At 47.0% G+C, this 22,840-nt stretch overlaps 10 protein-coding genes across 10 annotated transcripts; 5 read left to right on the top strand and 5 right to left on the bottom strand.

Annotated features, from left to right (window-relative positions):
* Nucleotides 1-1,652: 1,652 nt before the first annotated feature.
* On the bottom strand, nt 1,653-1,889 carry N7466_009479 (nucleoside 2-deoxyribosyltransferase domain-containing protein; the record flags this gene model as incomplete). The annotated part of the gene is made up of 1 exon (XM_057168868.1): nt 1,653-1,889. The coding sequence occupies one exon, from the start codon at nt 1,887-1,889 to the stop codon at nt 1,653-1,655; it is 237 nt and encodes a 78-aa protein (XP_057017574.1).
* A 1,635-nt stretch (nt 1,890-3,524) lies between these two features.
* On the top strand, nt 3,525-5,974 carry N7466_009478 (uncharacterized protein; the record flags this gene model as incomplete). The annotated part of the gene is made up of 3 exons (XM_057168867.1): nt 3,525-4,494; nt 4,588-5,107; nt 5,176-5,974. 3 exons carry the CDS (start codon nt 3,525-3,527, stop codon nt 5,972-5,974), a joined length of 2,289 nt encoding a protein of 762 aa, XP_057017573.1.
* Nucleotides 5,975-7,254: 1,280 nt separating this feature from the next.
* On the top strand, nt 7,255-7,485 carry N7466_009477 (uncharacterized protein; the record flags this gene model as incomplete). The annotated part of the gene is made up of 1 exon (XM_057168866.1): nt 7,255-7,485. The coding sequence occupies one exon, from the start codon at nt 7,255-7,257 to the stop codon at nt 7,483-7,485; it is 231 nt and encodes a 76-aa protein (XP_057017572.1).
* Nucleotides 7,486-8,042: 557 nt separating this feature from the next.
* On the bottom strand, nt 8,043-8,972 carry N7466_009476 (metallophosphatase domain-containing protein; the record flags this gene model as incomplete). Its single annotated transcript, XM_057168865.1, has 1 exon — nt 8,043-8,972. The coding sequence occupies one exon, from the start codon at nt 8,970-8,972 to the stop codon at nt 8,043-8,045; it is 930 nt and encodes a 309-aa protein (XP_057017571.1).
* A 371-nt stretch (nt 8,973-9,343) lies between these two features.
* N7466_009475 (2EXR domain-containing protein) lies at nt 9,344-10,237 on the bottom strand (the record flags this gene model as incomplete). Its single annotated transcript, XM_057168864.1, has 1 exon — nt 9,344-10,237. One exon carries the CDS (start codon nt 10,235-10,237, stop codon nt 9,344-9,346), a length of 894 nt encoding a protein of 297 aa, XP_057017570.1.
* A 2,980-nt stretch (nt 10,238-13,217) lies between these two features.
* N7466_009474 (uncharacterized protein) lies at nt 13,218-14,082 on the bottom strand (the record flags this gene model as incomplete). The annotated part of the gene is made up of 2 exons (XM_057168863.1): nt 13,218-13,731; nt 13,799-14,082. 2 exons carry the CDS (start codon nt 14,080-14,082, stop codon nt 13,218-13,220), a joined length of 798 nt encoding a protein of 265 aa, XP_057017569.1.
* Nucleotides 14,083-14,991: 909 nt separating this feature from the next.
* Nucleotides 14,992-16,452, top strand: N7466_009473 (uncharacterized protein; the record flags this gene model as incomplete). Its single annotated transcript, XM_057168862.1, has 1 exon — nt 14,992-16,452. One exon carries the CDS (start codon nt 14,992-14,994, stop codon nt 16,450-16,452), a length of 1,461 nt encoding a protein of 486 aa, XP_057017568.1.
* A 1,321-nt stretch (nt 16,453-17,773) lies between these two features.
* Nucleotides 17,774-19,590, top strand: N7466_009472 (uncharacterized protein; the record flags this gene model as incomplete). The annotated part of the gene is made up of 5 exons (XM_057168861.1): nt 17,774-17,828; nt 17,880-17,953; nt 18,009-19,124; nt 19,182-19,286; nt 19,339-19,590. The coding sequence occupies 5 exons, from the start codon at nt 17,774-17,776 to the stop codon at nt 19,588-19,590; spliced, it is 1,602 nt and encodes a 533-aa protein (XP_057017567.1).
* Nucleotides 19,591-20,319: 729 nt separating this feature from the next.
* On the top strand, nt 20,320-21,543 carry N7466_009471 (uncharacterized protein; the record flags this gene model as incomplete). The annotated part of the gene is made up of 1 exon (XM_057168860.1): nt 20,320-21,543. One exon carries the CDS (start codon nt 20,320-20,322, stop codon nt 21,541-21,543), a length of 1,224 nt encoding a protein of 407 aa, XP_057017566.1.
* An 839-nt stretch (nt 21,544-22,382) lies between these two features.
* On the bottom strand, nt 22,383-22,598 carry N7466_009470 (uncharacterized protein; the record flags this gene model as incomplete). Its single annotated transcript, XM_057168859.1, has 1 exon — nt 22,383-22,598. The coding sequence occupies one exon, from the start codon at nt 22,596-22,598 to the stop codon at nt 22,383-22,385; it is 216 nt and encodes a 71-aa protein (XP_057017565.1).
* Nucleotides 22,599-22,840: the final 242 nt, after the last annotated feature.

Genomic DNA, 22,840 nt, shown 5'->3' with positions numbered 1-22,840 from the left:
TTTAATGCGAGGTACTTTTGTCACAGAATGAAAACGAAATTAATTACATTCTAGGTAAGTGCCAAGCACAAGCGATGAGTACTAGAGTGTTCAAGGTTAGAGCCAAGTAGCTAATTATGCATGTCTTTCAAATGGGAGAATACACCGAAGTGTTATGATTGGGGTCTTTGATTGGCTCCTTCGTGGGCTGTACTTCAATCTATGTATTGACAGGACTCGAGATATGAGTCCTATTCTGCCAATACACAAATGTCAACAGATCAAGATCAAAAACAAAAAACATACAACAGTCAGGATTCGCATGTGGTCACCCACCATACTACTAACTGACCGGCGTGTGGCTTAAGTACGGCTGAGCGGACGGGAAGCCCTGTTCTCCACACCCTATGGTCGTATGTGCTTGAATGAAGGATTAGAAGAAGTATATAGACAGTGATCAAAGTCACTTTGGTTCAAGATCCTGAGTTATGGATGAACGATAAACACCACTCAGTCAATACTCCGTATAGAAGACTTTTTTTGACAAAATAATTGTATCGAAAACGATAGATCTGACCATGGATATGCACTCCAGGGCTGACACGGCTTTATGGGGCAAGCCAGTTTCCTACAAAAAAAGAGGTTATTTAATATAATAACCGAAATTCGAAGGGGAAGAAATAAGAACAAGACGAGAGAACAACAGATAACCTTGCGGGTCGCCCCGGGCCGACGGCGGCACCGATCCTCTCTGATCACCTCCGCGACGCGGGAATAACCGCAGTCCACAACTTAATTACATGCAGCAAAACACCAGATCAAGTACTGAAAGGGCGTTCAACGATCAATCAAATCACGCCCGCGTGTTGAATTTTGTGTGGAATCAACTTCCAAGGTCTTCTCTTCGAAAAACATTTTTCAATGCCTGGGCAGGTATTTGATTATCATTCATAATGCATAACCCAGCCCGCGAAGCCTCCTAACTCCAAATGTCCACTTGATTTGGCTTTAATATGGCTGATCTTGAAACTGTGAAATTTTTATACAAGAATAGCACGGATACTGATATTCAGAAAATCATCAATATACCATTGATTTGTGACTGAGAATCAGGCGACGGACCACTAAAAACCAGTGTTACCCTATATTCATGACAGTTTTTTTTTTCATTCAAGCACCCAGGCCTGGTGGGAACCATTGTTTGCTGGTTGCGTTGGAATGCACCCGGGAGCAAAGTACAGTAGACTGACAGGAGCAGATTTCACGATAAACGCCAAGGTATTGAAATAATGAGTCTTGAGTATTAACAGATTTCAATTACTTGGGATCGAGAGCCAAGAGCAGCGAGCGAGAGACAGTTCCGTACAGCCTTTCTGCATCGATCGATCTTTATCTTCAAAGAGTCAAATGCTGGAGCCAGGGAGTCACAGACTAAGATGTCAACTCTTCAGAACAGCCTCTCTTAGCTCATCGTCATTGTCCACCATTTCAATGCCATATTTTTTGCACACGATTTGCACATTCCCTCTTTTCCAGAAGCCCTCCGGGCAGAAGACTATAGCCTTTCCTGGTACCTGCGCGCAGAGACCAAACTCCAGCAGACTGACCGGCGCCTGTGTAGCTGGGTGAAAATAAATAACCACAATGTCCGCCTTCTCCTGTTTTTCGAGTTCTCACTCGACCTGCTCGCGGTAAGGAGCAAAATTGATGTCCTCGTGCCACGAGCTATCCCAATCCGCACGGTAAGGGTTGTAGATTGTGATAGGCACGTCAGAGAGGGCGGTGGATAGAAGCTCGCGCCAGTCGAAATCCCCGACTTTTTCGGTGGTGCCAGCAAGGAAAACGGACTTCACGCCGCGGGGAGCATCGTTTGAAGGTGCGAAGATGACTTGACTCCGTGCCTGGTTCATTCTTCAGAACGTAAAGGTTATATTGGCAGTCGCTTGAAGAAAACAAGAATGAGAGAGAGGGGCGGAGAACACGGCCTCGGAACATCAGAATCCTGTAGATATTGTCGGCCAAGGCAGAGTTGCTCCAAACTCGTCAATAAATTGAAGTGGGGACACTCGCCCCGCAACCTTGGAAGACGGGATTCGGGAATAACCGTAGTCCACATTGTGATATCCAACTCCCCAAAAGCTAGACAAGGTTTACGAAAGCCTCTTAAGACAAATTTGAGGGAGATAAGCGAGGGCAGAAATGTAATTGGATTTCAATATAACATATTGGAGACTTTATACTAAAGAAAAAAACCCGGACCACCAAATAGTAAAGGGGGTGATGTTTTCTTGCTTTTTTTTATCCAGACAAGAGTTTCCCCTCAATATGAGAATCACTCTGAAGCCATCACCAGTACATACGACCATAGGGTGTGGAGAACAGGGCTTCCCGTCCGCTCAGCCGTACTTAAGCCACACGCCGGTCAGTTAGTAGTATGGTGGGTGACCACATGCGAATCCTGACTGTTGTATGTTTTTGTTTTGCTTTTTGTTTCTCCTTTTTTTATATAACTGCCGACGCGAGCTCAAGTATCGATGAGCCGCACAATTTGTGGTGAAGTTCGAACCGCGCGGCGCGAACCGCCCAGCCCCGCACGGACCCTTTTGGCACAATACGAAGCATGATTGGATTAGATTGTTTACTTCACCATCCGCGCATCGCAACTGCCAACAACTATCTCTGGCCCGCGCATCCGTGCATTTTCTCAACCTTTGAGATCTCAAGCTGAAGTTCAAACCGCAGGTCGCGAACACTGAAACAGAGCAAGAGACGCTGTACTTCAATGATCGCCAATCGCGTTGAAAGGGGGTCAGTATGTGGCTGATCTCGGGATTGTTTTGTGATCTACGAGTCACGACGCGCCATCTTGACTGACCCCGGCGAATATGATGAGATGAAGGCGGATGGGGCGAGATTTCGCTGTGGGAACCACAGTGGGATAGTTCCCAGCGCAGTATTTGGCCATCCTTCATTGGCCGCCACATTTCGTATCCAGTATGTACCTGACCGAGGACAGTTGCTCGCGAGACGGTCCATGCACAAGTGATAGGAACCCCTGCTCCTGCTGTCTGGACCCCTTTCTGGATTGTGATTTGTGCACCTCCGTATTCTTGGTACTTGTCGCTGACCTATCATTAAGAGGGGTACATGCAGGGTCAAGCGGGGCTTCTACTAAGTTATGGTTGAGCACAACGCACATACGAGATAAAAAAAGTTGCCAGAGAGCCTCATCTCGGCCTAGCAGTACGCCCAAACCTTGATCATTTATTCTCCCCGGATACGAGTACGGACTACATGTGGACCGTGCCTTTTTTCTCCGCTCCGCTATTTTCAGGGTTCGATCGGCGTTGCAGGGTCGACGGGGGCCCAAAAAAAAGCAAAGAAGTTGCTCTGACCACCGCCAAGACGAGGCTTGGGGGTCAGCAACCTCATGCTGTAACGTCCTATTTTTTGCTCTAGGGGTCGCTATGCTGATTTCTCAGCTCTTCCTTGTCAAGCAGCCCTGTGGAATGTCCAGATGAAGGGTATCAAGTCTGGTATTGAAAATGAACCCGGCTACTGATGAGGGGATCGAGCTCTCTTCCACACGAACACCCTCAGCGAAGGTCAGGGATACCCCGACCTGGAAATCGTTGAAGAATTGGTGCTCTCGAACCGTTCTCCGATCGGGCGCGCAGTATAGTCTTTTAGAGCGTCCGTCGCCCTCTGACTCCAAACTCCTCCACGGGTGGAGATTGGGTGCTCTGCTATCAGGGATCTTTGTTGCAATTTGCCTATGTCTTAACATTGCGGCCACTGCTTTTATGCGCACCAAATATCCTCCCAATGAAGATGGGCTTGGTGTAATTCTGAACCACGACTGTGACAGAATCCGCAGCATGGACAGCAGATTTCACTATGCGATCAACGTTATTGCGACCGTGCTCGTCGGGGCAAGCAACTACAGCATGCAATGTCTCACTGCACCAACGCGCGAAGAAGTCGATAAAGCTCACGGGCGACGAAAATGGGTTGATGTCGGGATTCACTCAATGCGAAATCTGTCGCATATTACGCGACCCAAAGCCATGTTTTGGCTCGTGCTCGCGCTGAGCTCATTGCCTCTTCATCTTTTGTGGAACTCGGCAGTCTTTATGACCACCACATTCAACGACTACAGCGGCCTGGTAGTCACGCCGGAGTTCCTAGACAAAAACGCCTCGATTGGCATCGACTGCGGAGAGGACTCGATGGCGCAATACAAGGTTTCAGACGAGTCGAGCTACGTAACTTGCTGGCTGCGCGATATGGTCATACAATCCCCAGGCAACATGAGTCGGATGGACCCCCAACAATGCATTTCCACGTACGGCAATGGTCTTGAGGGAGCAAATTTTAACCTCCTTGCTGTAACCAAGAACGACAGCAATGCTATGCAGTCCGAGACGTTTCCACCGCCCTCCAATGCCACAATACCCGTTCTTTCCTATTTTCACCCCCTTGACTACCCGGACGATTTGTCGAATTGGTGCTCAAGTAAGTGTCATTCGTGGGCCAATAACAACACCAGTCCAAGATATTGTTTGGATGCCAATTGGAACGAATCATCCGTGCCTTTTTCGTGCATAGAATATCAAGTCAACGGCACAGGTTGGAAGCCAGATCCCATTCCGCAGGTCACATATTGGATGTGTGCAACAGACACAATTTTTTACCACCAATGCAGCACCTCGGTAGCCCAGAAGAACTCTAGTAACTGGGAAATTCTACCGGAATCTTATGAGATCGACTACTGTTTGACAACGGATGTGGAGCACGAATGTGAATTGAAGTATAGTCCGATGATCCTGTACATTGCTATTGCTTGTAACACGGTGAAGCTCGCGTCAATCCTAGGATGTCTTCTCATTTCCCGGGAGCCAATACTAGCAACAATTGGTGATGCGGTGGATTCTTTTCTTCGACGTCCAGACCAAGCGTCAAGTGGCCTGTGTCTAATGTCAAAGCTAGACGACTCGATATTCCCTGAGATGAACGAGAATGGCGATTATATTCCCTTGTCTTCTCATCCTCCGAAGGCTTGGGCCGAGGGTGAGATTTGGTTTGGAAGACATGGGACTATTCGACGTTGGGTCGGTTGCATATTTTTGTAGGTGCCCAGGTTGATCGACCGACTACACCATGGATGACGAAACTAGCTAATAAAAACATTCATAGGTGGCTAGCATGTGTTATCGTTGGAGTCGTCTTCATGGTGAAAGGAATCTCCCTTCTCGGCATCAAGAACGCTTTCACCTTAGGATGTGGGGCTCTTAGCCTTAACGCCATTGTTGCCACATCAAAGGACGAGGGTGGCAGCGCGAGATCAATTCTCACCACATCTCTGATTGCCAACCTTCCTCAAATGCTTCTCTCGAGCCTATATTTCATGTACAATGCGGTCCTCACAAGCATGGCCTCTACCCACGAATGGAGCATGTTTGCCCACAAACGGACCACTCTGCGCGTCACTGTGCCATCAGGCGCGCAAAGGGAGACGTATTGGCTCGGTCTTCCCTGGCGATACTCTTTACCCTTCCTCATTTGCAGTACTGTTTTCCACTGGCTGATCTCGCAGTCGATCTTTTTGATCAACATTACGATCTACCAGCCGAATTCTGAGGTTCTAATGGCACCAACTGCTTATTTCCCTGGAGTCAGCAATACTGGCATGACCACGGCGTGTGGATATAGTCCACTTGCCATCGCTTGTGCACTCGGAGTTGCAATGTTGTTGTTCATCGCTTTGACCGTCCTGGGCTCGCGAAAGGTGAAGCCAGGGATGCCTGTGGTTGGTAGTTGTAGTCTTGCCATAAGCGCTGCCTGTCATCCTCCTCAATCAGATGACTTAGCTGCTATCAAGCCTCTACTTTGGGGTGCTGTGACGCACGAGGAGAATGGGAAACCAGGACATTGTTGTTTGACCTCATTTGAGATGGAGAGGCCGAGGAAAGGAGCTTTATACGCTGGGTTCTAGAATTCAGTACCGAAATGAGACTCAAGTTGTTGGGATCGTGAAAAAATCCAGTACGCCACGTCGAAGCACAAACGAACTTTCGGATTGGCCTCAAGATGAGCGAGTCTGACGCCCTGTGGAGTAACATGAAAGAAAAGCCGACCGTAGCCAAGCGTAGTGCAGTGCACGGGTAAAAGATAATCGATTCGGCCCCGAACAGTTGATCATTTTAAGATTTTAAGATATTTATCCCACATTGATATATTCAATGTTTTCCAGCACACACAACCTTAGGGTGTGTCATTTGATGAGAGGATTGTTCAATTCGTTCAGTTGAATTCTCGAATTCAGTTCTATGGGCCTGGAGCATCAGGCCTCCATGCATAACCATCGGCACTCAAGATTGTTCCTTTTCCCCTTTTCCGGCTTGTCTGTATTTTTCTTTTAATTATACTTGACGTATCACATTAAAACACAAACTATTTCTTTTCACTTGTCCTCACTACTATATGTTTGCTGGCAGAAACTTCCACTGACCTGGTCCGACTGCCCAGGTACCTTCCGAACCAGAAACCATGAACTTCCGCTTCACCAACCACTATCACTTCCTATCGAGCACTTTCTGCACCGATATATTCCCTTCGAGATTTCATATACGTCGAATGCAATCACAATGTCATCCAGTCGAAAGGGACCTCTCCCCACGCCATCCACTGCTTCGTTGAATCCATCCAAACCAATCAATGGCAACTTTTTGTATCGGTGTTCGACACTACTAGCGATCCGAATCCTCAAGCGTATTCGACCTCGAAAAGGGCCCGTCCTCGTGTTGACGGGTGGACTATGTGTCAATTATGGGCGCCACGTTCATTTATCTGAAGCATCAACACTGCAGTTCATATCGCAACATACATCCATCCCGGTACCAAGAGTTGTATGCGCATTTACCCGTTCCGGGATTACGTACATTATGATGGAAAGGATCAAGGGTGACATGATCGGCAATGGATGGGTGAGACGGAGCGAGGATTCAAGGGCGAAACTTCTTTCGCCGTTAGCAAGAAAAGTTCGCGAGTTGTGGGACCTTCAGCCCCCGCAAGGCACTAGGGTTGCTTCCGTTGATGGTGGATCCCTTTTTGACTGTCGCGTTCCGGGCCGTTCCATGCGCTTTGGTCCCTTTGATACTTTCCAGGATTTCCATCGGCATTTACGTATGGGCATGGAATTTGATTCAAGGCTTGACCCTGAAGTTCAGGAACTCATCAAACAACACAGCAAGTCTTGGCCTCTGGTATTTACTCATGGCGACCTTAGCAGCCTCGATATTCTTGTACGCGGTGATGATATTGTTGGTATTATTGATTGGGAAACTGCTGGTTGGTATCCATCCTTATTGGGAATACACCACTGCCTACCAAGTCAACCCACAAAACTCTTTCTGGGTCAACGAGATTGACAAATTCCTGCAACAAATGCCCGAAGAGGAGCTGGCGATGGAACGGATCCGTCAAAAATACTTTGGAGATGTCTGAATCATCCTGACCTTTGACTCGGACGATGATTTCCTTCCGCTCTATCAAGCCATATGCTGGTCCCTTTTTCATTTCAAAGTTGCCCTGGCCATCAAACATTACGGTGCTGGTATTCTTTTTTGAACTCCATTATGCTCAGCGCTGCATTATACATTAAATCCTTGAACTCTATTATATATAAAGCTATATTATATTACTTCCCTTTCCCTAGGTAAAATATCACAACAACTGGCAAGAAAGAGAGGCCGAGATCCTACATGTACATAGTCATATAATACATTCTCAAGTCTATTCTCAAGTCTATTCTCTTTGAAGTCTAAATGTTCTAAAAGTGACCCGTATTTAGATCAAATCCCTTAGGATATTCCTATATATGATAAATGCAATACAGGCGGGAAACAGGGCGGTGAAGTTGGAAATTTGAAATTGGGATGTGACCTAGTAGGCTAGGGGTGGCCTCCTCTATCGGCTGCCATAGGCAGCATTCCAGATAACCAAACATAGCTGTAACAAGCACACTCCGGAAATGTGGATCAATTTGAACCCTTGACTGAAATCTAAGTCACGGATTTTCTCGCGGCTGGAAGCTCAAGCTCAACGAGCCATGGTGGTTGTGTCGAAAGATCCCTCGCCCCCTCGATCGACGCATTGACAAAGAGTGTTTGGGAGCCCGCTAGAATTGGATTTTGATCCTCGGCGCAATGACTTGTGGTTGAAAGGACTTTTTGGTCACTTAAAGTAGAGAGCTTGTCAATCAAAACTGATTTTCCATTATCGATGTCAGTCAGGTGAGAAGGCTTCTCACTAGGCTTCTGGCGCCAGGTCACAAGTTTTGCACCCCACCCTTCATGAATATGGCCAAAACAATGCATTAGAGGTCGTGCTCGAGCAATTGACTCAAAAAGGTATGGGCAGCCTGCTCGCTCCCCGGAGAAAGTGTAATCCATGATTCCTTTTGGCGGGCCATGTGTTATGGCGATATCGACATTATGAATAGTAAAATCATGGGCATGGTTTGGGTGGTACTGGAAGCCCCAGCTTCCAAGTTTCGGTGTGTATGGACTTGCATAAACATTGAGAGTTGCACTGTTCTGTAGATGAAATGAGTAGGTGCCTTCATCGAGAAATGTAATACCAGCAGCATCATCAAGCATCCGTCTAGCATCTCCGTGACAGCCATATGCCTTTTCAACCAACTTGGGGTCCAGGGGAGGCTGGGCCTCTTCCACCTTTTTCTGGAACGCGGGTGTATCCAGTGTGAAGTCGTGGTTCCCAGCTATCACGAGCTTGAGAGGGGCATTCACGGCCTGAAGGAGTCGAATAGAGGCTCTGTATTCGTCTAATTTTGACTCTGTGGTGAGATCACCACAGTGAATTGCGACGTCTGCATATTGACTTAATACCGATTCTGGCGCACTGTCGAGTCCGTGTGTGTCCGAAAATATCAGAAATCGAGTCTTGATCCTGGTTGAAGTAATGCTTTCCATGGTGCAAAGTTGACTGCCGTAAATATATGTGGAGTAACTGGCTTGATGAAATGCGGAAAAAGTGATAGATGGATGTTATGTATTTCGTGAGGTTCGATTTTCTAGGGAGCCGGAGTATGAGGAGGACTAGTCCCCATTCGGTCGGCCATAGAGTTTATGTTGTAGCACTTGAGTAATTCCCTCGTCATCGCGAAACTATATCAATAGCAGCTAACAGCAGCCAAGATGATCCAAGTATTTCGGGGCAGGTGCCAAATGAGTTTCAGGGTCGTGCCAAGAACCGAGAACCCTGAATCGTCTACTTTATCCAGCCTTCCCGCCGATGTTTTTCTTTCGGGTAGAGTTGAATTGGTTTTCTTTTTTGACTCTTCCTATTGAGACGATAAACCTTCGTTGCGGCTATTGCACTTCGATGTGCAAAGGCGGAACATGATAGCTGGATGCATCTTCAACGATACATTTTGGGATATGTATTTCCTATTGCTCATCAGACTGTCTTTCAACGCCTGCTCTAAGGATTCCAAGGAATCTCTGGGAATCCCCTCACCAGAGGAAACCTTGCGATCGCATTTGTCGGCAAAGTCGTACATTGCATTGGCTTTCTCTTCATCAATTAAGGAGACAATTTGCACGGACGCGTCGCCTAGCAGCCCAAAGAAACCAGTCTGTGCGGCTTCTCGGAAGCTTGCATGAATGATAACAACACGCATGATAACCCACAAGCAGGGTATCTGTTCAAAAAAATCGAAGGTCTCTTCTTCTTCGCTCCAAATCGAGGAAACCCAGTCGGCCATAATTGAGGGATGACCGACTACCAGGCGACTACACCACGCAATAGAGGCCAATGCACTACCAGAGCTGTTTTGATAAATTGCTTCGTAACGAGGTGTCCAATTAAGATGCGCAGAATCTCGCTTGGTGTCCACCCAAAATTCATCGGCAATATCGCCAGTTGTGGTAGAGACAAAAGTAGCCTCGCACGGTATATCCCTGTAGGTATCTGTTGTAGGGATACCGCCTGATTCTTCGGCGACGTATCGTGCCTCCTGGCAGACGCGGGTGATAACGGGTGGCAGGCCATTCAGTTTCGCTGTGGAGAAGACTTTGCAGGGATAGGACCCATCAGCATCAGGCTCATCGGAGTATATGCCTTCATCGGTCGGCAAATCCGTCTCCCATACGCGACATGGGAGGCATAGGCGCCATATCTCAAGTCGCAGCTCTGTCGGCAACCTGGGGAAGAGATAAAAGGACATCTCGACCATGGACAAACTCTGGAATTGCGTGCAAATTTTGGATCGACTCTGGGGTATCTTGAAAAGCCTGCCAGCAATAGTGGGGGGTTGACGGAAATAGGCACTGATGGCAGTGGTGGAATCCTTCCACTTTGCTGTGGGTTCAAATTGATGAGATGGTAAGTATTATCGTAGCGAGATGGACTGGGGAACCGGAATCCTTATATAAATCAGAAAAGTGGATTGTAGTTCGTGCACGGTTGTTAACTTGTTCCGACGATTCCTTGGAAGCCATCGGAATTCTTGGCATCCATGTCCCGCCGCCCCGCCGCCCCGCTTCCCTTGAAGCCCTTGGGCCTTGGCGCTTGCAGGTGGAGCCCGAGGTAACAGATTGTCGCGAAACATGTAAATTTGTCGGTGGGTATACAGCCCTGGAACAACCGTACCTCTGATACCGCCTATATCCATCTGGGTCTTGCGGAACTTGTATTGGTTATGCTGAAACTATACTAGATGTAATAGAGGGTAAGTTCTACTCTGGTGTTAATTCAAAATTCTAAAGATATAAATTGCTCAAGGTGAACACTACCCAATGCCAGTCTGAATGAATCGCTTCATTCATTTCTTCCTTCTGTAGCCTTTCAGCAAAGTTTAAGTTAAGAATCAAAACTTACTGTACGATCTCAGGAGGCCGGTATAGAGCTTAAGGAAAATCCCATAAGGAATTCGGTCGTCATGCGCATGTTTGATGTCTTTCAAGGTCTTATCGCGTCCTTCAGTTGAGTAGAATTCTAGGAACACCCCAAGTGCCGGGTAAAGGATGTCGTCATGAAGTCTTTCGAGACTTGTATTGTAAATATCAATTTGCTTCTGCGCTGCAACTCAATCTGCTGCGTGTGTTGCGTGTCGCGTGTGTTGTTTCGAAAATGGTCGTTTTTGGTGAGGAAGTGGCATCATGGTAGATAATATGTAGGTCAGCGAGCAGTGGCGCTTCCTAGCGGCGGAGACGAGAGGAGGGTGCCTCTGGCGATTCTGAACGTGCGCGTTTTCCATGCTGGGCAATCACCCGGCAGTGGGCTGCACGAGGATAACAACATTTGAAGCAATTGGAACAAGCCTCAAGTGCTGGTGCGGAGACACATCCACACGGGTGACAGGGATGAAATTCAACGCGACATGTCTGTACCACGTGGCCGTGGTGGGAAATGAACATTTGAAAGCGGGGAATTCTAAAAATACGCAGCGAATCACCGGCTTACCTTCCACGGACCTGCACGGACCATACCCTATTTAAATTATGCAGTTCTCGCGTTTTAGGAATAGTATAGATACGGTACTAGGCAGTACTTGTGCACCGCACATAGTGAGTACTTGAGTACCGGGTGATAGCTGAACGAAGTGAAGCTATCTATGGGATTCAGGCACATGACTTTGACCCTACTAGGGTCCAAAATGACAGTGCTGACTAAGGGTACATATTTGCACTTTTTACATGTGATCCCTGCACCCCCCCCCCTAGCTGCCGCATAACTACTATATCTGTAAAAAAAAGGGTCTCCCCCTAGCATACATTACAGCAAGTTCTTCCAGTTATACAAACACCTGATGTGTCTCCTGCTCTCTTCTTGGGGGGGTCTGGGGGGAACCCCCCCTGTATAGTAGATTACTGCAAGTTCTTCTAGATATGTAAACTCCAGATGTGTTTCCTGCTCTCTTGGGGGGGTCTGGGGGGTCCCCCCCTGTATGGAAGATTGTAATTCCTTCTATTTAAAGCCCCCAAACTGCATCATACGCTTAAATTATGCAATTCCTTCTATAATGAAGCCCCCGAACTGCATCATACGCTTAAATCATGCAATTCCTTCCAGATTGAAGCCTTCGAACTGCATCATATGCTTGATTTATGCAATTCCTTCTATATTGAAGTCCCCGAACTGCATCATACGCTTAAATTATGTAATTCCTTCTATATTGAAGCCCTCGAACTGCATCATATGCTTGATTTATGCAATTCCTTCTATATTGCAGCCCCCGAACTGCATCATACGCTTAAATTACATAGATTTGCGCCCCCAAGGGGGGTCTGGGGGGTCCCCCCCCTGTATGGAAGATTGTAATTCCTTCTATATTGAAGCCCTCGAATTGCATCATATGCTTGATTTATGCAATTCCTTCCATATTGAAGCCCTTGAACTGCATTATATGCTTAAATTACTTAGATTTGCGCCTCTAAGGGGGGTCTGGGGGGTCCCCCCCCCTGTATGGAAGATTGTAATTCCTTCTATTTGAAGCCCCCGAACTGCATCATACGCTTAAATTATGCAATTCCTTCCATATTGAAGCCCTTGAACTGCATCATATGCTTAAATTACTTAGATTTACGCCTCTAAGGGGGGTCTGGGCCCCCCCCCCCCCCCTGTATAGATGATTGTAATTCCTTCTATTTAAAGCCCTCGAACTGCATCATATACTTAAATCCTGCAATTCCTTCTATATGAGTAAGACTCCAGATATCTACCAGGTGTTCTTTGTGACCCAAAAAAGGGGGTCTGGGGGGAACCCCCAAGGAAGATTGTTTACCCCACTGAATTTACCTTCGTTCAGCACCCTTAATGGCAGCCTGGTGCCAGTACAAGGTATTTTAAGCACTTGAGGAGGTGGGGTAAATTGATCATCGCATAAATATATTCAGAAAGCCGCTGCTTAACATATCTACTAGTACTCAAAATTAGACGCTAAAAATAACTGACACTGCAACTTTGGAAAATTGCAAAGTTTAACACGTGGAGAAACAAATAGCAAATAAGAAAACCTTCAAAAGTAGCACTATCGCATGCCAGTGACCTTTGAACTTCTGGGCAACACTTTCTTCCAGCACAGATCACCTTCCTTCCCCTGTCCTCATTCTGTTTCATAACATTTGAACCCGCACGCGTCATAATCAAAGATCCTTTGTTTCTTGGGTCAAGAATCTCCTCCCAATCGATTCTGGTGTCTCGAAGCTTATAGCTCACACACCATAAGATTGCTGCTTCTGCCTCACTTCAACTTCGCCGTCTGGATTAGGCTTCACGAAGTCGGACGAAAGAACAGCCAAGACGCCAAAGACCATAGCGATGACCATGCAAACAATTTCTTCCAGAACAGACATACAGAGGTAGACAGTGACACTGGTTTCGTCATTGGCGACCAGTGATTTCGTTAAGAAATGCTCAGAAGTGGTGTAATCGCCCAGAGCTGAGTATATCAATCGAACCAACAGGAACGGAGCAGACAAGGCAATGGCAAGGAACAGCTTTTTCTGATAACTCAGCATTCCAACGGAATATGATTGGAATAGCCAAACAGTCAGGAGCATTGTGATAACAAATACCGCCAGGAAGAGGCCCATAGCGACTTTGGTGAGTGTTGATGGAGTTAATGACTTGGCCTTGCTGACTCCGACAATACCAAGGACTAGTCCGATGATGCCCATAAGGGTCACCACAGCGAGAGGACGAGGAGGAAAGTGCTTTTCCAAATCACTAGATAGACATATGTTAGACCACCTTCGTCGGCTTTCGGAGTTTTTTTTTATTGCCAATAACTCACATCAATCTCAGCATGCCGACATAGGCTAGTAAAAGAGGAGCAATACCAATCAACTCGCACACAAAAACGGCAATTTCGACGTTCTTGCCATTGTTATCAATCGAAATCAAACTAGCAATGCTCCCCGCGAGCCGAATGAGAGAAAGTGTGAAGGGATATCGCCAGATCTTTGCGCCGATTCTCCAGCCTGTCCGTTTCCAGATGAAAATGGAAGCGACAAGAATGAAAGGAAAAACGACCAGTTGGAGAATGGCGACTCCATCTTTATATGTGACCTTTCCCATGGCGTTGATGAAGAGTAGTAGAGTATGAACGAGACGTCCAGAGAGGGGATGGAAGAGTAAGGCTGGAAAGTCGTATGAAAAGAAATGATTGTGTGCTGTGTCCAGTGTTTAGACGGCCAATTGGACCCTTTTGTATTTCTTCACTTCGATATAGGTTGTTCATTTCGTCTGATGGCCCCCGTAGGTGGCGCCAATGAGTGATGTCAGTGTGCTGAAGACTAAATTTACCAGATGCATGTTATGCGTCTTCGTTGGCGTTGTTGACATCGTGAATTCTTCAAATTTGCGAGTTGATTGGACTAACATCTGGACTACCTGAAAAGGATTAGCGTGGTCAGGGTGGGGGCAGTGGGTTGTCATTGCTTGTCAAGGATTGACAGCCAATCATCTTACCAACACTTCAGCCTTAAGTGGCCCACTGTGGCCGTGGTCGAGGTGCATCCTGCATTCCGCTTTTGGTTCAGAAGCGCAGATCTTCATGTTTTAGTGCCTCGTCAATGGTCATTAGGCCACTTCACAGCCTCGTGAGTGGGGGCTGAAAGAAGCATTTCAGCCTTTCCCCCATTTTTTTTCCTCCCCCCCACAGAAACCCCCCGAGGCCGCCAAGAGCGGGAGACTTCGTTTACGTTCAAGAGAACATCCAATGAGGCTGTGTATAGTAGCGTTTTTTGCAAGTCAAATTCAGCTATCTTCACCTGTCTTCAGCTCTTTTTAGCTTGATCGGCTTTATTATTGCATACAAATAGCAGCCTCCTTTTCTTTTCATCATTCCATTCTTCAGTCTGACCGATTTGTCAACGCATACTTCAATATGTCAAAATTCAGTCCGCCTCGCGCACGAACTTCCAGAAGTTGCGGCAACTGCCGAGTCGTAAAGCGAAGAGTTAGTCGACCAATCTCATTGAAGCGATGATCACGATAGCATTAGGTTTTAACCCGGCGAAACAGTGCGACAAGCAGGTTCCCCATTGTGGTCAATGCATACGTACGCGCGAAGTTTGCCCGGGGTACCGTGACGAGTGGGACTTGGTTTTCCGTGACCAAACAAGCGATACGATCAAGCGGTCTAGGAAGTTTTCAGAGAAGAAGCGGTTTGAGATTGATGAATCCGCGACCGACGTCAACGCTTTGACCATACCGATCTCTGGCCCGAATCCCAATCTCGTCGATCTGGGCGTAAACTACTTCCTTCAAGACTTCGTTGTGGGTGGTCGATACCCTTCATGTGGATTCCTGAACTACATCCCTACGGCTTACTCGGCCGATGCCGAGCACCCGACTCTACTGGCCAGCATGGCGGCGGTGGGTCTTGTTGCGTTAGCAGCTCGTCGACCTGAGCTTGTTCGCCACGCACGTGCCAAATACTCCGAGGCGATCCAGTATGTCAATGACGCATTGTCATCCCCTGTCGACTCACTCAAAGATAGTACCTTGATGTCAGTGATCTCGCTTGGAGTTTTTGAGCATGTCTCAAACTTTGAGTCGTGGGTCCGCCATGTCAAAGGAGCTGCAACCCTGGTAGTTGCTCGTGGTAAATCTCAATTTGCCCGTAGGAATGCCATGTTGATGTTCAACCAGGTGCGCGCAGATATGTCGGCTGCCTGCATACATAGCGTTCGGCCCTTTCCAAATGATATGCGTGAGCTGCAGGAAGAGGCGGCCAAATATATCGATCCTTCCGATGCATTCTGGGCCCTCGGAGTACTTGCCACTCGATGCGCAACTATCTTTGCGCTGGCAGCACGGAAGAATAATGGTATCCGTTGCTCTGAGTCTTGGTATGACTTTTTAAAAATATCTATTTCAATTGAGGACGACTTCGAATTTGTTCTTGATGTCCTTGCTAAGCAGGAGCCGTACAAGATCATTCAAGAATCTTGTGAGAGAGCGAGGTTCATTTCATATAATGGTCAATACCACCTATACAGGACATCTTGGGCGATAAGGCTTTGGAATAACTCGAGAATGGTCGAGATTATAGTTTGCAGGATTATATGCTGGCTTATTTCCAAAGTCCTTGAAGATGAACCCCCTTATTCTGATGGAGCTCGACTGAATCTTGAATCTAAACGGCAGGAGGCGATTCAGATCATGTCACGACGAGGAAATGAGATATTGGCCACCGTTCCGCAAGGTTTAGGGCTCGTATCCCTACCCAGTGCAAATAAACCCGAAGAGCCGAGTGTTTCGGGCGGGTATATGCTAATATGGAACCTCTATACGGTCGGAAAGTCCCCTGCTATCAGTCATCAAAACCGCCGATGGGTCGTCAAACAACTCAAGGGTATCAGTGAAAGCGCAGGCATTACGATGGCTCTTCAGCTTGCCGAGGATATTGTTAGAATAGATCACGAAGTATACGTTGATTAGAAACCTCGCCTATACAGAGTTTGAAATAGGGAGACATCACTTGAGTACCATGCACGTGTGCAACGTTCGCTCAATTATACTGTACATATATTATTCCTATTCATCAATCTTGAGCACTTAAGTGCTTGAGCCAAGTTTCAAATGTTTAGACTTGAAACAAATGTTTGCATACGATATAACTTGGAATCTACTTCAAACTCCCAAATAATTTTCTAAACGAGAGGGCTCAAGTTTAGCCTTTAAAATATAATTTACTCACCACATTCATTCAAACACAGAGTGTGTACGGATGCTGAACAGCGAACTCGGGAAGACGCAGAAAAACCGGAGTAGGAAGATAAGAAAGGATTGGGATCTCACTGCATCAGGTGCAGGCATGCACACTACGTAGTAGTGTAGCGTGGAATCAGGTAGGTAGCACCGTGGCAGTTTGAAAGTAGAAGATGTATTTTTCGGCGGTCGCACCCAAAGGGATAGCAGTCCGTGGGCTCAGACCAACGTTCTTTCTATACGCCACTCTTAGGTCTATAAGCGATTTCGATATATCTACTTCTAACTCCAGCGAACCCAAGGCTAGGCCTTAGCCTTTTCCAGGCGACAAGTGGCCTACTAGATCTGGATAAGATTATCTTGCTGATCATTGATCGCCCCACCGGGGCTAAACCTAATACGGCAATCGAGTTGTAGCGCCGGGAAGCCTATGCAACTGTAATGCAAGTTGGCAACTCTTAGTCTACAATGCAAATGCGCACTGAGAGCCTAAAAGAGTCGAGTGGGGCTGTGGCGGGGGCCAAAAAAGGTACCATTCCCAACTGTTTGGATATCAATCTCAAACGAATCACTTTCTAATCTGTTTTTCACAGCCTCTGACGCAAATCCTAGTGCATGGTTCATTCCCCACATCGCTGGTTCCTTCTTCACATGTGCTCTCAGAGTCACAATCTTTCCAGTTATGACATCCACGGGTACATAGTGACAAGTGATTGGTATGTGGTGCTATATTTTTGACAACAGTTCGGGATCTAGTACTTGCTCGCTTGTACAGGTCATCGTCCTCTTCCAGACCATCGCATATTTGGCCCCAATAACGAATTCAAGTCAAGGCCCCCCACCCGGATTCTTTGCATGATGAAAGTACCATGACGTTGCCGGATTTGCTTAGTGATGAACATGTTCAATGACTGGTTGAATCGATTTTCAATGAACGCCGATCCATTACTACGCGGGCTTTATTAATGCAAAGGATATCCGACTGTCAATTATTAGGCTCAGGTTCCAAATCTTCAAAACTTTCTCTACAACTATTTCCCAGGTGCCCACGATGTCCGCCAACGACTATACAACCTTTCCACCAGGGACTCATTTGTTAGAAGACGGTATGTCCCTTATGAAGTCGCCCATTCCTGCAAAATCTGACTTTGATATAGATCACAGCAATGTGAACGAGAAGAAAGAACTTATTCTCAAACCTACGCCTTCAGCTGACCCCGAGGACCCATTGGTAGGGCAAAATCGTTCTCAACCGCGACCTATCATCAACTGAACAGAATTTTTAGAACTGGTCTACGCCGAGAAAAGCATTGAACTTCGGACTCACTTGTTCATACGTCGTATTCACTTTTGTTCTCATTGATGTCGGCAGCACCCTGGTCAAATACTACGAAAAGGACCTCCACCTGTACACGAAAGCACAGAATAAATCCAGTGGAGCCTCATACGCAGGCCTCGCGATAGGCGCTCTCATTTTCATTCCCTGTGTGCACAAGTTTGGTCGACGACCTATTTACATCATAAGTGCAATCCTTCAGTTTGTGGCGGCAATTTGGGATGCGAAATTCACTTCCGAGGGTGAGTATATAACTATTGGCCTGTTATCCGGTCTATCAGGCTCAACCTGCGAGGCTATCGTGATGATTACCATTGTCGATCTTTTTTTCCTGCATCAGCATGCTCGCATGAACGGTGTCTTCATCCTCATGCAGACCCTGGGTACGCTAGGCGGCCCCATTGCTGCCGGGTATGTTGCAGTATATGTCGGGTGGCGATGGGTGTGGTGGATAACCGCCATCCTGTTGGGTACCAATCTGCTGCTGGTTCTATTCTTTTTCGAGGAATCCAAATACGTTCCACGATCGGGGTCGGTTGGGAAGAAGATCTCAAAAGAAAACCATCGTGGGGATGCCGATGGCGCGTTATCATCATCTGACAGTGGAGAGATATCATCTGAGCCACATATGGAATCTCAGACCTACTACCCTCGCAAAACATATCTTCAACGCCTTGCACTTGTGACGAAGACCGACGGCCCGATGCTGCGGAACTTTTATCGGCCTCTGATTGCCCCTTTCTTCTTTCCCGCCGTTGCATTCACGGCGTTCCAATATGGCATAATCCAGTCATGGTTCTCTGCTACCGTAACAGCTGGAACCCAAAATTTGTTCTACGCCCCTTACAACTTTCAACCAAACCAAATTGGTCTATTCAATATCGGAGGTTTCATAGGTGTTGTCCTAGCTGGAATCACCATAGCTTTAGTGAGTGACCGGCTTGTTGTGGTCCAAGCTCGCCGAAACAAGGGTGTGTTCGAGCCAGAGATGCGTTTGTGGCTGCTCTTCCCTGCCATCATCTGTAACTCTATTGGCTCCTGGGTTTTTGGTATCGGACTTGCTCGGGTGAGTTCTCTCCTTCCTTTCGCTCAAACAATAAGCATGGTTAACATCTCATCATAGGGCTGGCACTGGATTATCCTTGCCGCTGGCAATGCAATTTTCGGTTTTGGATTCATGATCACCGCCGATGTTGCTCTAACATACCTTACTGATACCTATCCACTGGTAAGTTCATAGCAAGTCTTAAAATGAAATAATGACGATCTAACAAAATCAGATCATCAACGATGCCCTTATCTCCGTTGTCTTCATCCGCAACGGTCTGGGAATGATTATTAAGTTTGCATTGAACAGCTGGCTCACTGGGATGGGCCTCCAGAACGCATTCATTCTCATCGGATGCCTTTCTCTCGCAACTATGATCATGCCGGCTTTACTCATAGTCTACGGTAAGCGTGCTAGAAGACACTCTGCGCCCAAATACAGAGAGTTTGCTGCCGAGCAGCAGTCTCAAAGAGCAGGTGCTTAGCTTGAGTGGTGTCGATTCCAGATATCATAATCAGTGAAGGGTAGGACTATATGATCCACGTGGTCGATTGGAAGTGTGATGGTATATCAACATTTGAATGGATGTTACTATCATTTGGAAAGTTTTGAGACTTGAGGAAATGTTATGGCATCTAGTACGCCAGGGGGGATATAGATGCACACGGGCATGTGCCTCACAATTCGGATTTTGGGCAAATGTGACACTGTGACAGCGAGCCTCTATGTATTATGTATGCATATAAAGAATCAATGCGTTCACTGAATGACATTCCTCAGCAGTTTGTGTTTGAGTATAAAAGTGTAAATGTAAATTTTATTTGGGATCTTACTTTCATCATCCACCAGTTGACTTCCCCTCCCGGACCAATCGGCAGCAATAAAAAAGTGGTTCCTAACTTGGTCTAGCACGCGTATGGTGATTGGCAGGCATTTCGGTCAACTCTTTCTCCACTTCCCCCCTGTTACCCCTGCTAATTCTGAATCCTTGTTGTCAGCGCGGAAGGAATGCAACCGCTGCCCAGGGAAAGGAAAGAACGGAGAGAGAAAAGCACTGGATTGGCTATGGACAATCTCTCTCGGGGGGATGGAGAGAAGAGGGAAAAGGAAGGAAGGAAGGAAGCAAGCACTGGAATCTAGATATACCTAGAGGAGGTCACCTGACCCCTCTCTAACACTTGTCTAATCCTCCACCAATCATCGATCACCAACTATGGCTTCACTACGCCAAAACAATGGCAGGGGACAGTCAGCTGTCTCTGGGGCCCAAGTCGGCCGCCTTTACCTCAGCTCCACAGAACTTGCCCGCCAAAGTGACGCGATTGTTCTGCAACGGTCGCTCAGCTTGAAGTCTGTTATTTGCACGACTTCTTCCTTTAGCCAGAGTGCGCGCTCTAGCCCCGAATTACAGGAAGTCAACCAGATTGGCACTGGCCGACGGGGTACCGTTTTCGAGGTGGTTGGAAAGCCTTACGTTTTCAAAAAAGAGAACCCGGTGAAAGATGAACGGCCCTCACCTTTTGGCCGCGAGTATGATCTTGCCCACAAATATGACATTCGCCGCGAATATGAAACCCACTGCGACGTTTCGAAGGCATTCGAAGAGTACAGGAGTATCACTCACTGTTTACTCCGCGTTCCGACGCCCTACAAGTTTATTTCCCAAACGCAAGATGATGTATTCTGGGATGAAGTCTTTCCAAAGATCCCCCAGGATCATCGCACTCGCGGGGATCTCTTCACCATGGAACGGATTCTTCCTCTACCGAAGGTTGTACGAAAAGCGCTCATCACTCATCTGTACGCCCGGAACCTCGGCGCCTCTCAAGTCCAGTCCCTTCTCAACGACCCAGTCAATAAGCACTGTCTTGCGGGAGTGAACATAGCCTCTCCGTTTAATGGCCCCCCCAAATACAACAAATTGGCTCCACTTCAAGACTTTCCTCTGCATTTCTCGACCTTTCGAAATCTTGGCATCAATATTGCCACGCTCGCTCAAGAAATTGGCAAGGCATTTGCAACCCTGCACTGGGGCGCCGCCACGACTGGCATAGATGTGAAATTCGCGCTTGGCACATCAACCATCGAGGAGGAAAGAGCTCTCGCTGAGGGTGGTCTGGACTTTCAGTATCGCGAGGTTGGACTGTATCTTTTGGACTTCAGCCAATGCAAGCCGATTGACCTAGCAAAGGGCCGTCAACTCGTTTACAATGAGTTGCAAGATAGTCTGCTAGGCTCACGTTTTATTCCATTTTATCTGTATTGCCCGGAGTTCGTGGCTTTCAAGAATGCGTACATTGACGCTGGCAATGCTATTCTATCGGCTAAGAACCTCACTGACAAATTCAATGCGGAGGAATTCATAAAGCGATATGAGTACATGGCCGAGGGTTACCTAGAGATGGCTACGGAAGCTAGCATTGATCAAGAGTGGTAAATGCTCGCTACCTTGCGTCTATCTCCATTGGAGGATACATTGATATATGTGAACTTTCTGTTCAAATCTTCAGACTTAGCTCGTGATCATAGCAGCCTACTACTAGTAGTACATCTTTCTTATGTTCTGCAAAATTCAAATCTTATTCTTAACTACTATCCTTCTAATTATTAGTATTTTCGTTGCTATCTTCAAGTTTCTAGCCACCTTCTTCCGCATCACCTCATACGAAAAAGCGGTTTCTTTCGCGGGTACGGCTGCAATTCCATCAATCAATATTAAATGATTTACATACTAGGAAGTTGTTTCATGAGGTTTGCCTCGCTTGGTTACCGGGTCCAGGATGTCGGTTGGTGGAGCTGAAGTTCCGTCTGCCACAATCAGGTGGTCACGACTCACAATTTCTGTCATACATAATCATTGCGATAACGTGGTCGCTGAAAGAACAAACACACACAGACCAGAAACTCGGGATAAAACTCAGGTTCAATGGAAAACCGATAAGGGAAACGAAATGGTAACAGAACAATGATATTGGGGTTGGGGGGGGGGGAAGAGTGAAAGAAGTTCCCTCCCCGAACAGTCCTATGAGAATACATTGTTTACATAATATCCCCCCATCCGACCGCCCGAACTTGGGCGTCAACAGAAAATACACATATTCCAAATAATGATCCTTGTTCCCTTCTTCCATTCTCGTAATCATATCTGTTTCTTTCCGTCTCTTCAACTTCCCTCTTTCCTTGATCCATCCCGATTTCAGCTATTCACCCACCATCGCCACATCGCCTTCTGATGATTATCCAGATTCGTCACCATCCAAAGTGGTGGGCTTGGACCTAGTCTGAGTTCATAGGGGAACGGGGATCTGAGTGCACCGCCACAGAATCTCCATCAGATCCATCATCACTCTCCTGATTCTCAAAAGCCCCTTGGATTGTAGCGATACGCGAGATATGCCACTGGAGTTCCAACAACTCCATTGATGGTGGGGGTCGGGCCTGTGGGTCATCTGTTGTGACATTAAAAATATGACCCGACTTGACAATGGCCATGGTCTCAACATCCCACAAATGGTGGTTGTTCCTGTGACCAACATCAGTGTCCCTGGGAAATGTGGGGTATGGGTGGCTTATTGTTCGCAGACGACTCGGAAGCCTTGAATCAGCCGTAGATGGCTGGGATGGTAGCCAATGGAACCCAATTTTGAGTACCGCGCGCTCTTCGTTCACCTGAATAGGTCTTCATGCGAAGCCACAGTTCCCTCTAAGGAGGGTAGTCACAATCCGCGTTGAAG

This window comes from Penicillium verhagenii (assembly GCF_028828195.1).
Source record: "Penicillium verhagenii strain IBT 33310 chromosome Unknown utg000009l_segment0_segment0, whole genome shotgun sequence".
In the NCBI taxonomy this organism is placed as follows: Eukaryota; Fungi; Ascomycota; class Eurotiomycetes; order Eurotiales; family Aspergillaceae; genus Penicillium; species Penicillium verhagenii.
Note: the sequence above shows the minus strand (reverse complement) of the source record. Positions and strands in the feature narration are given on the sequence as shown.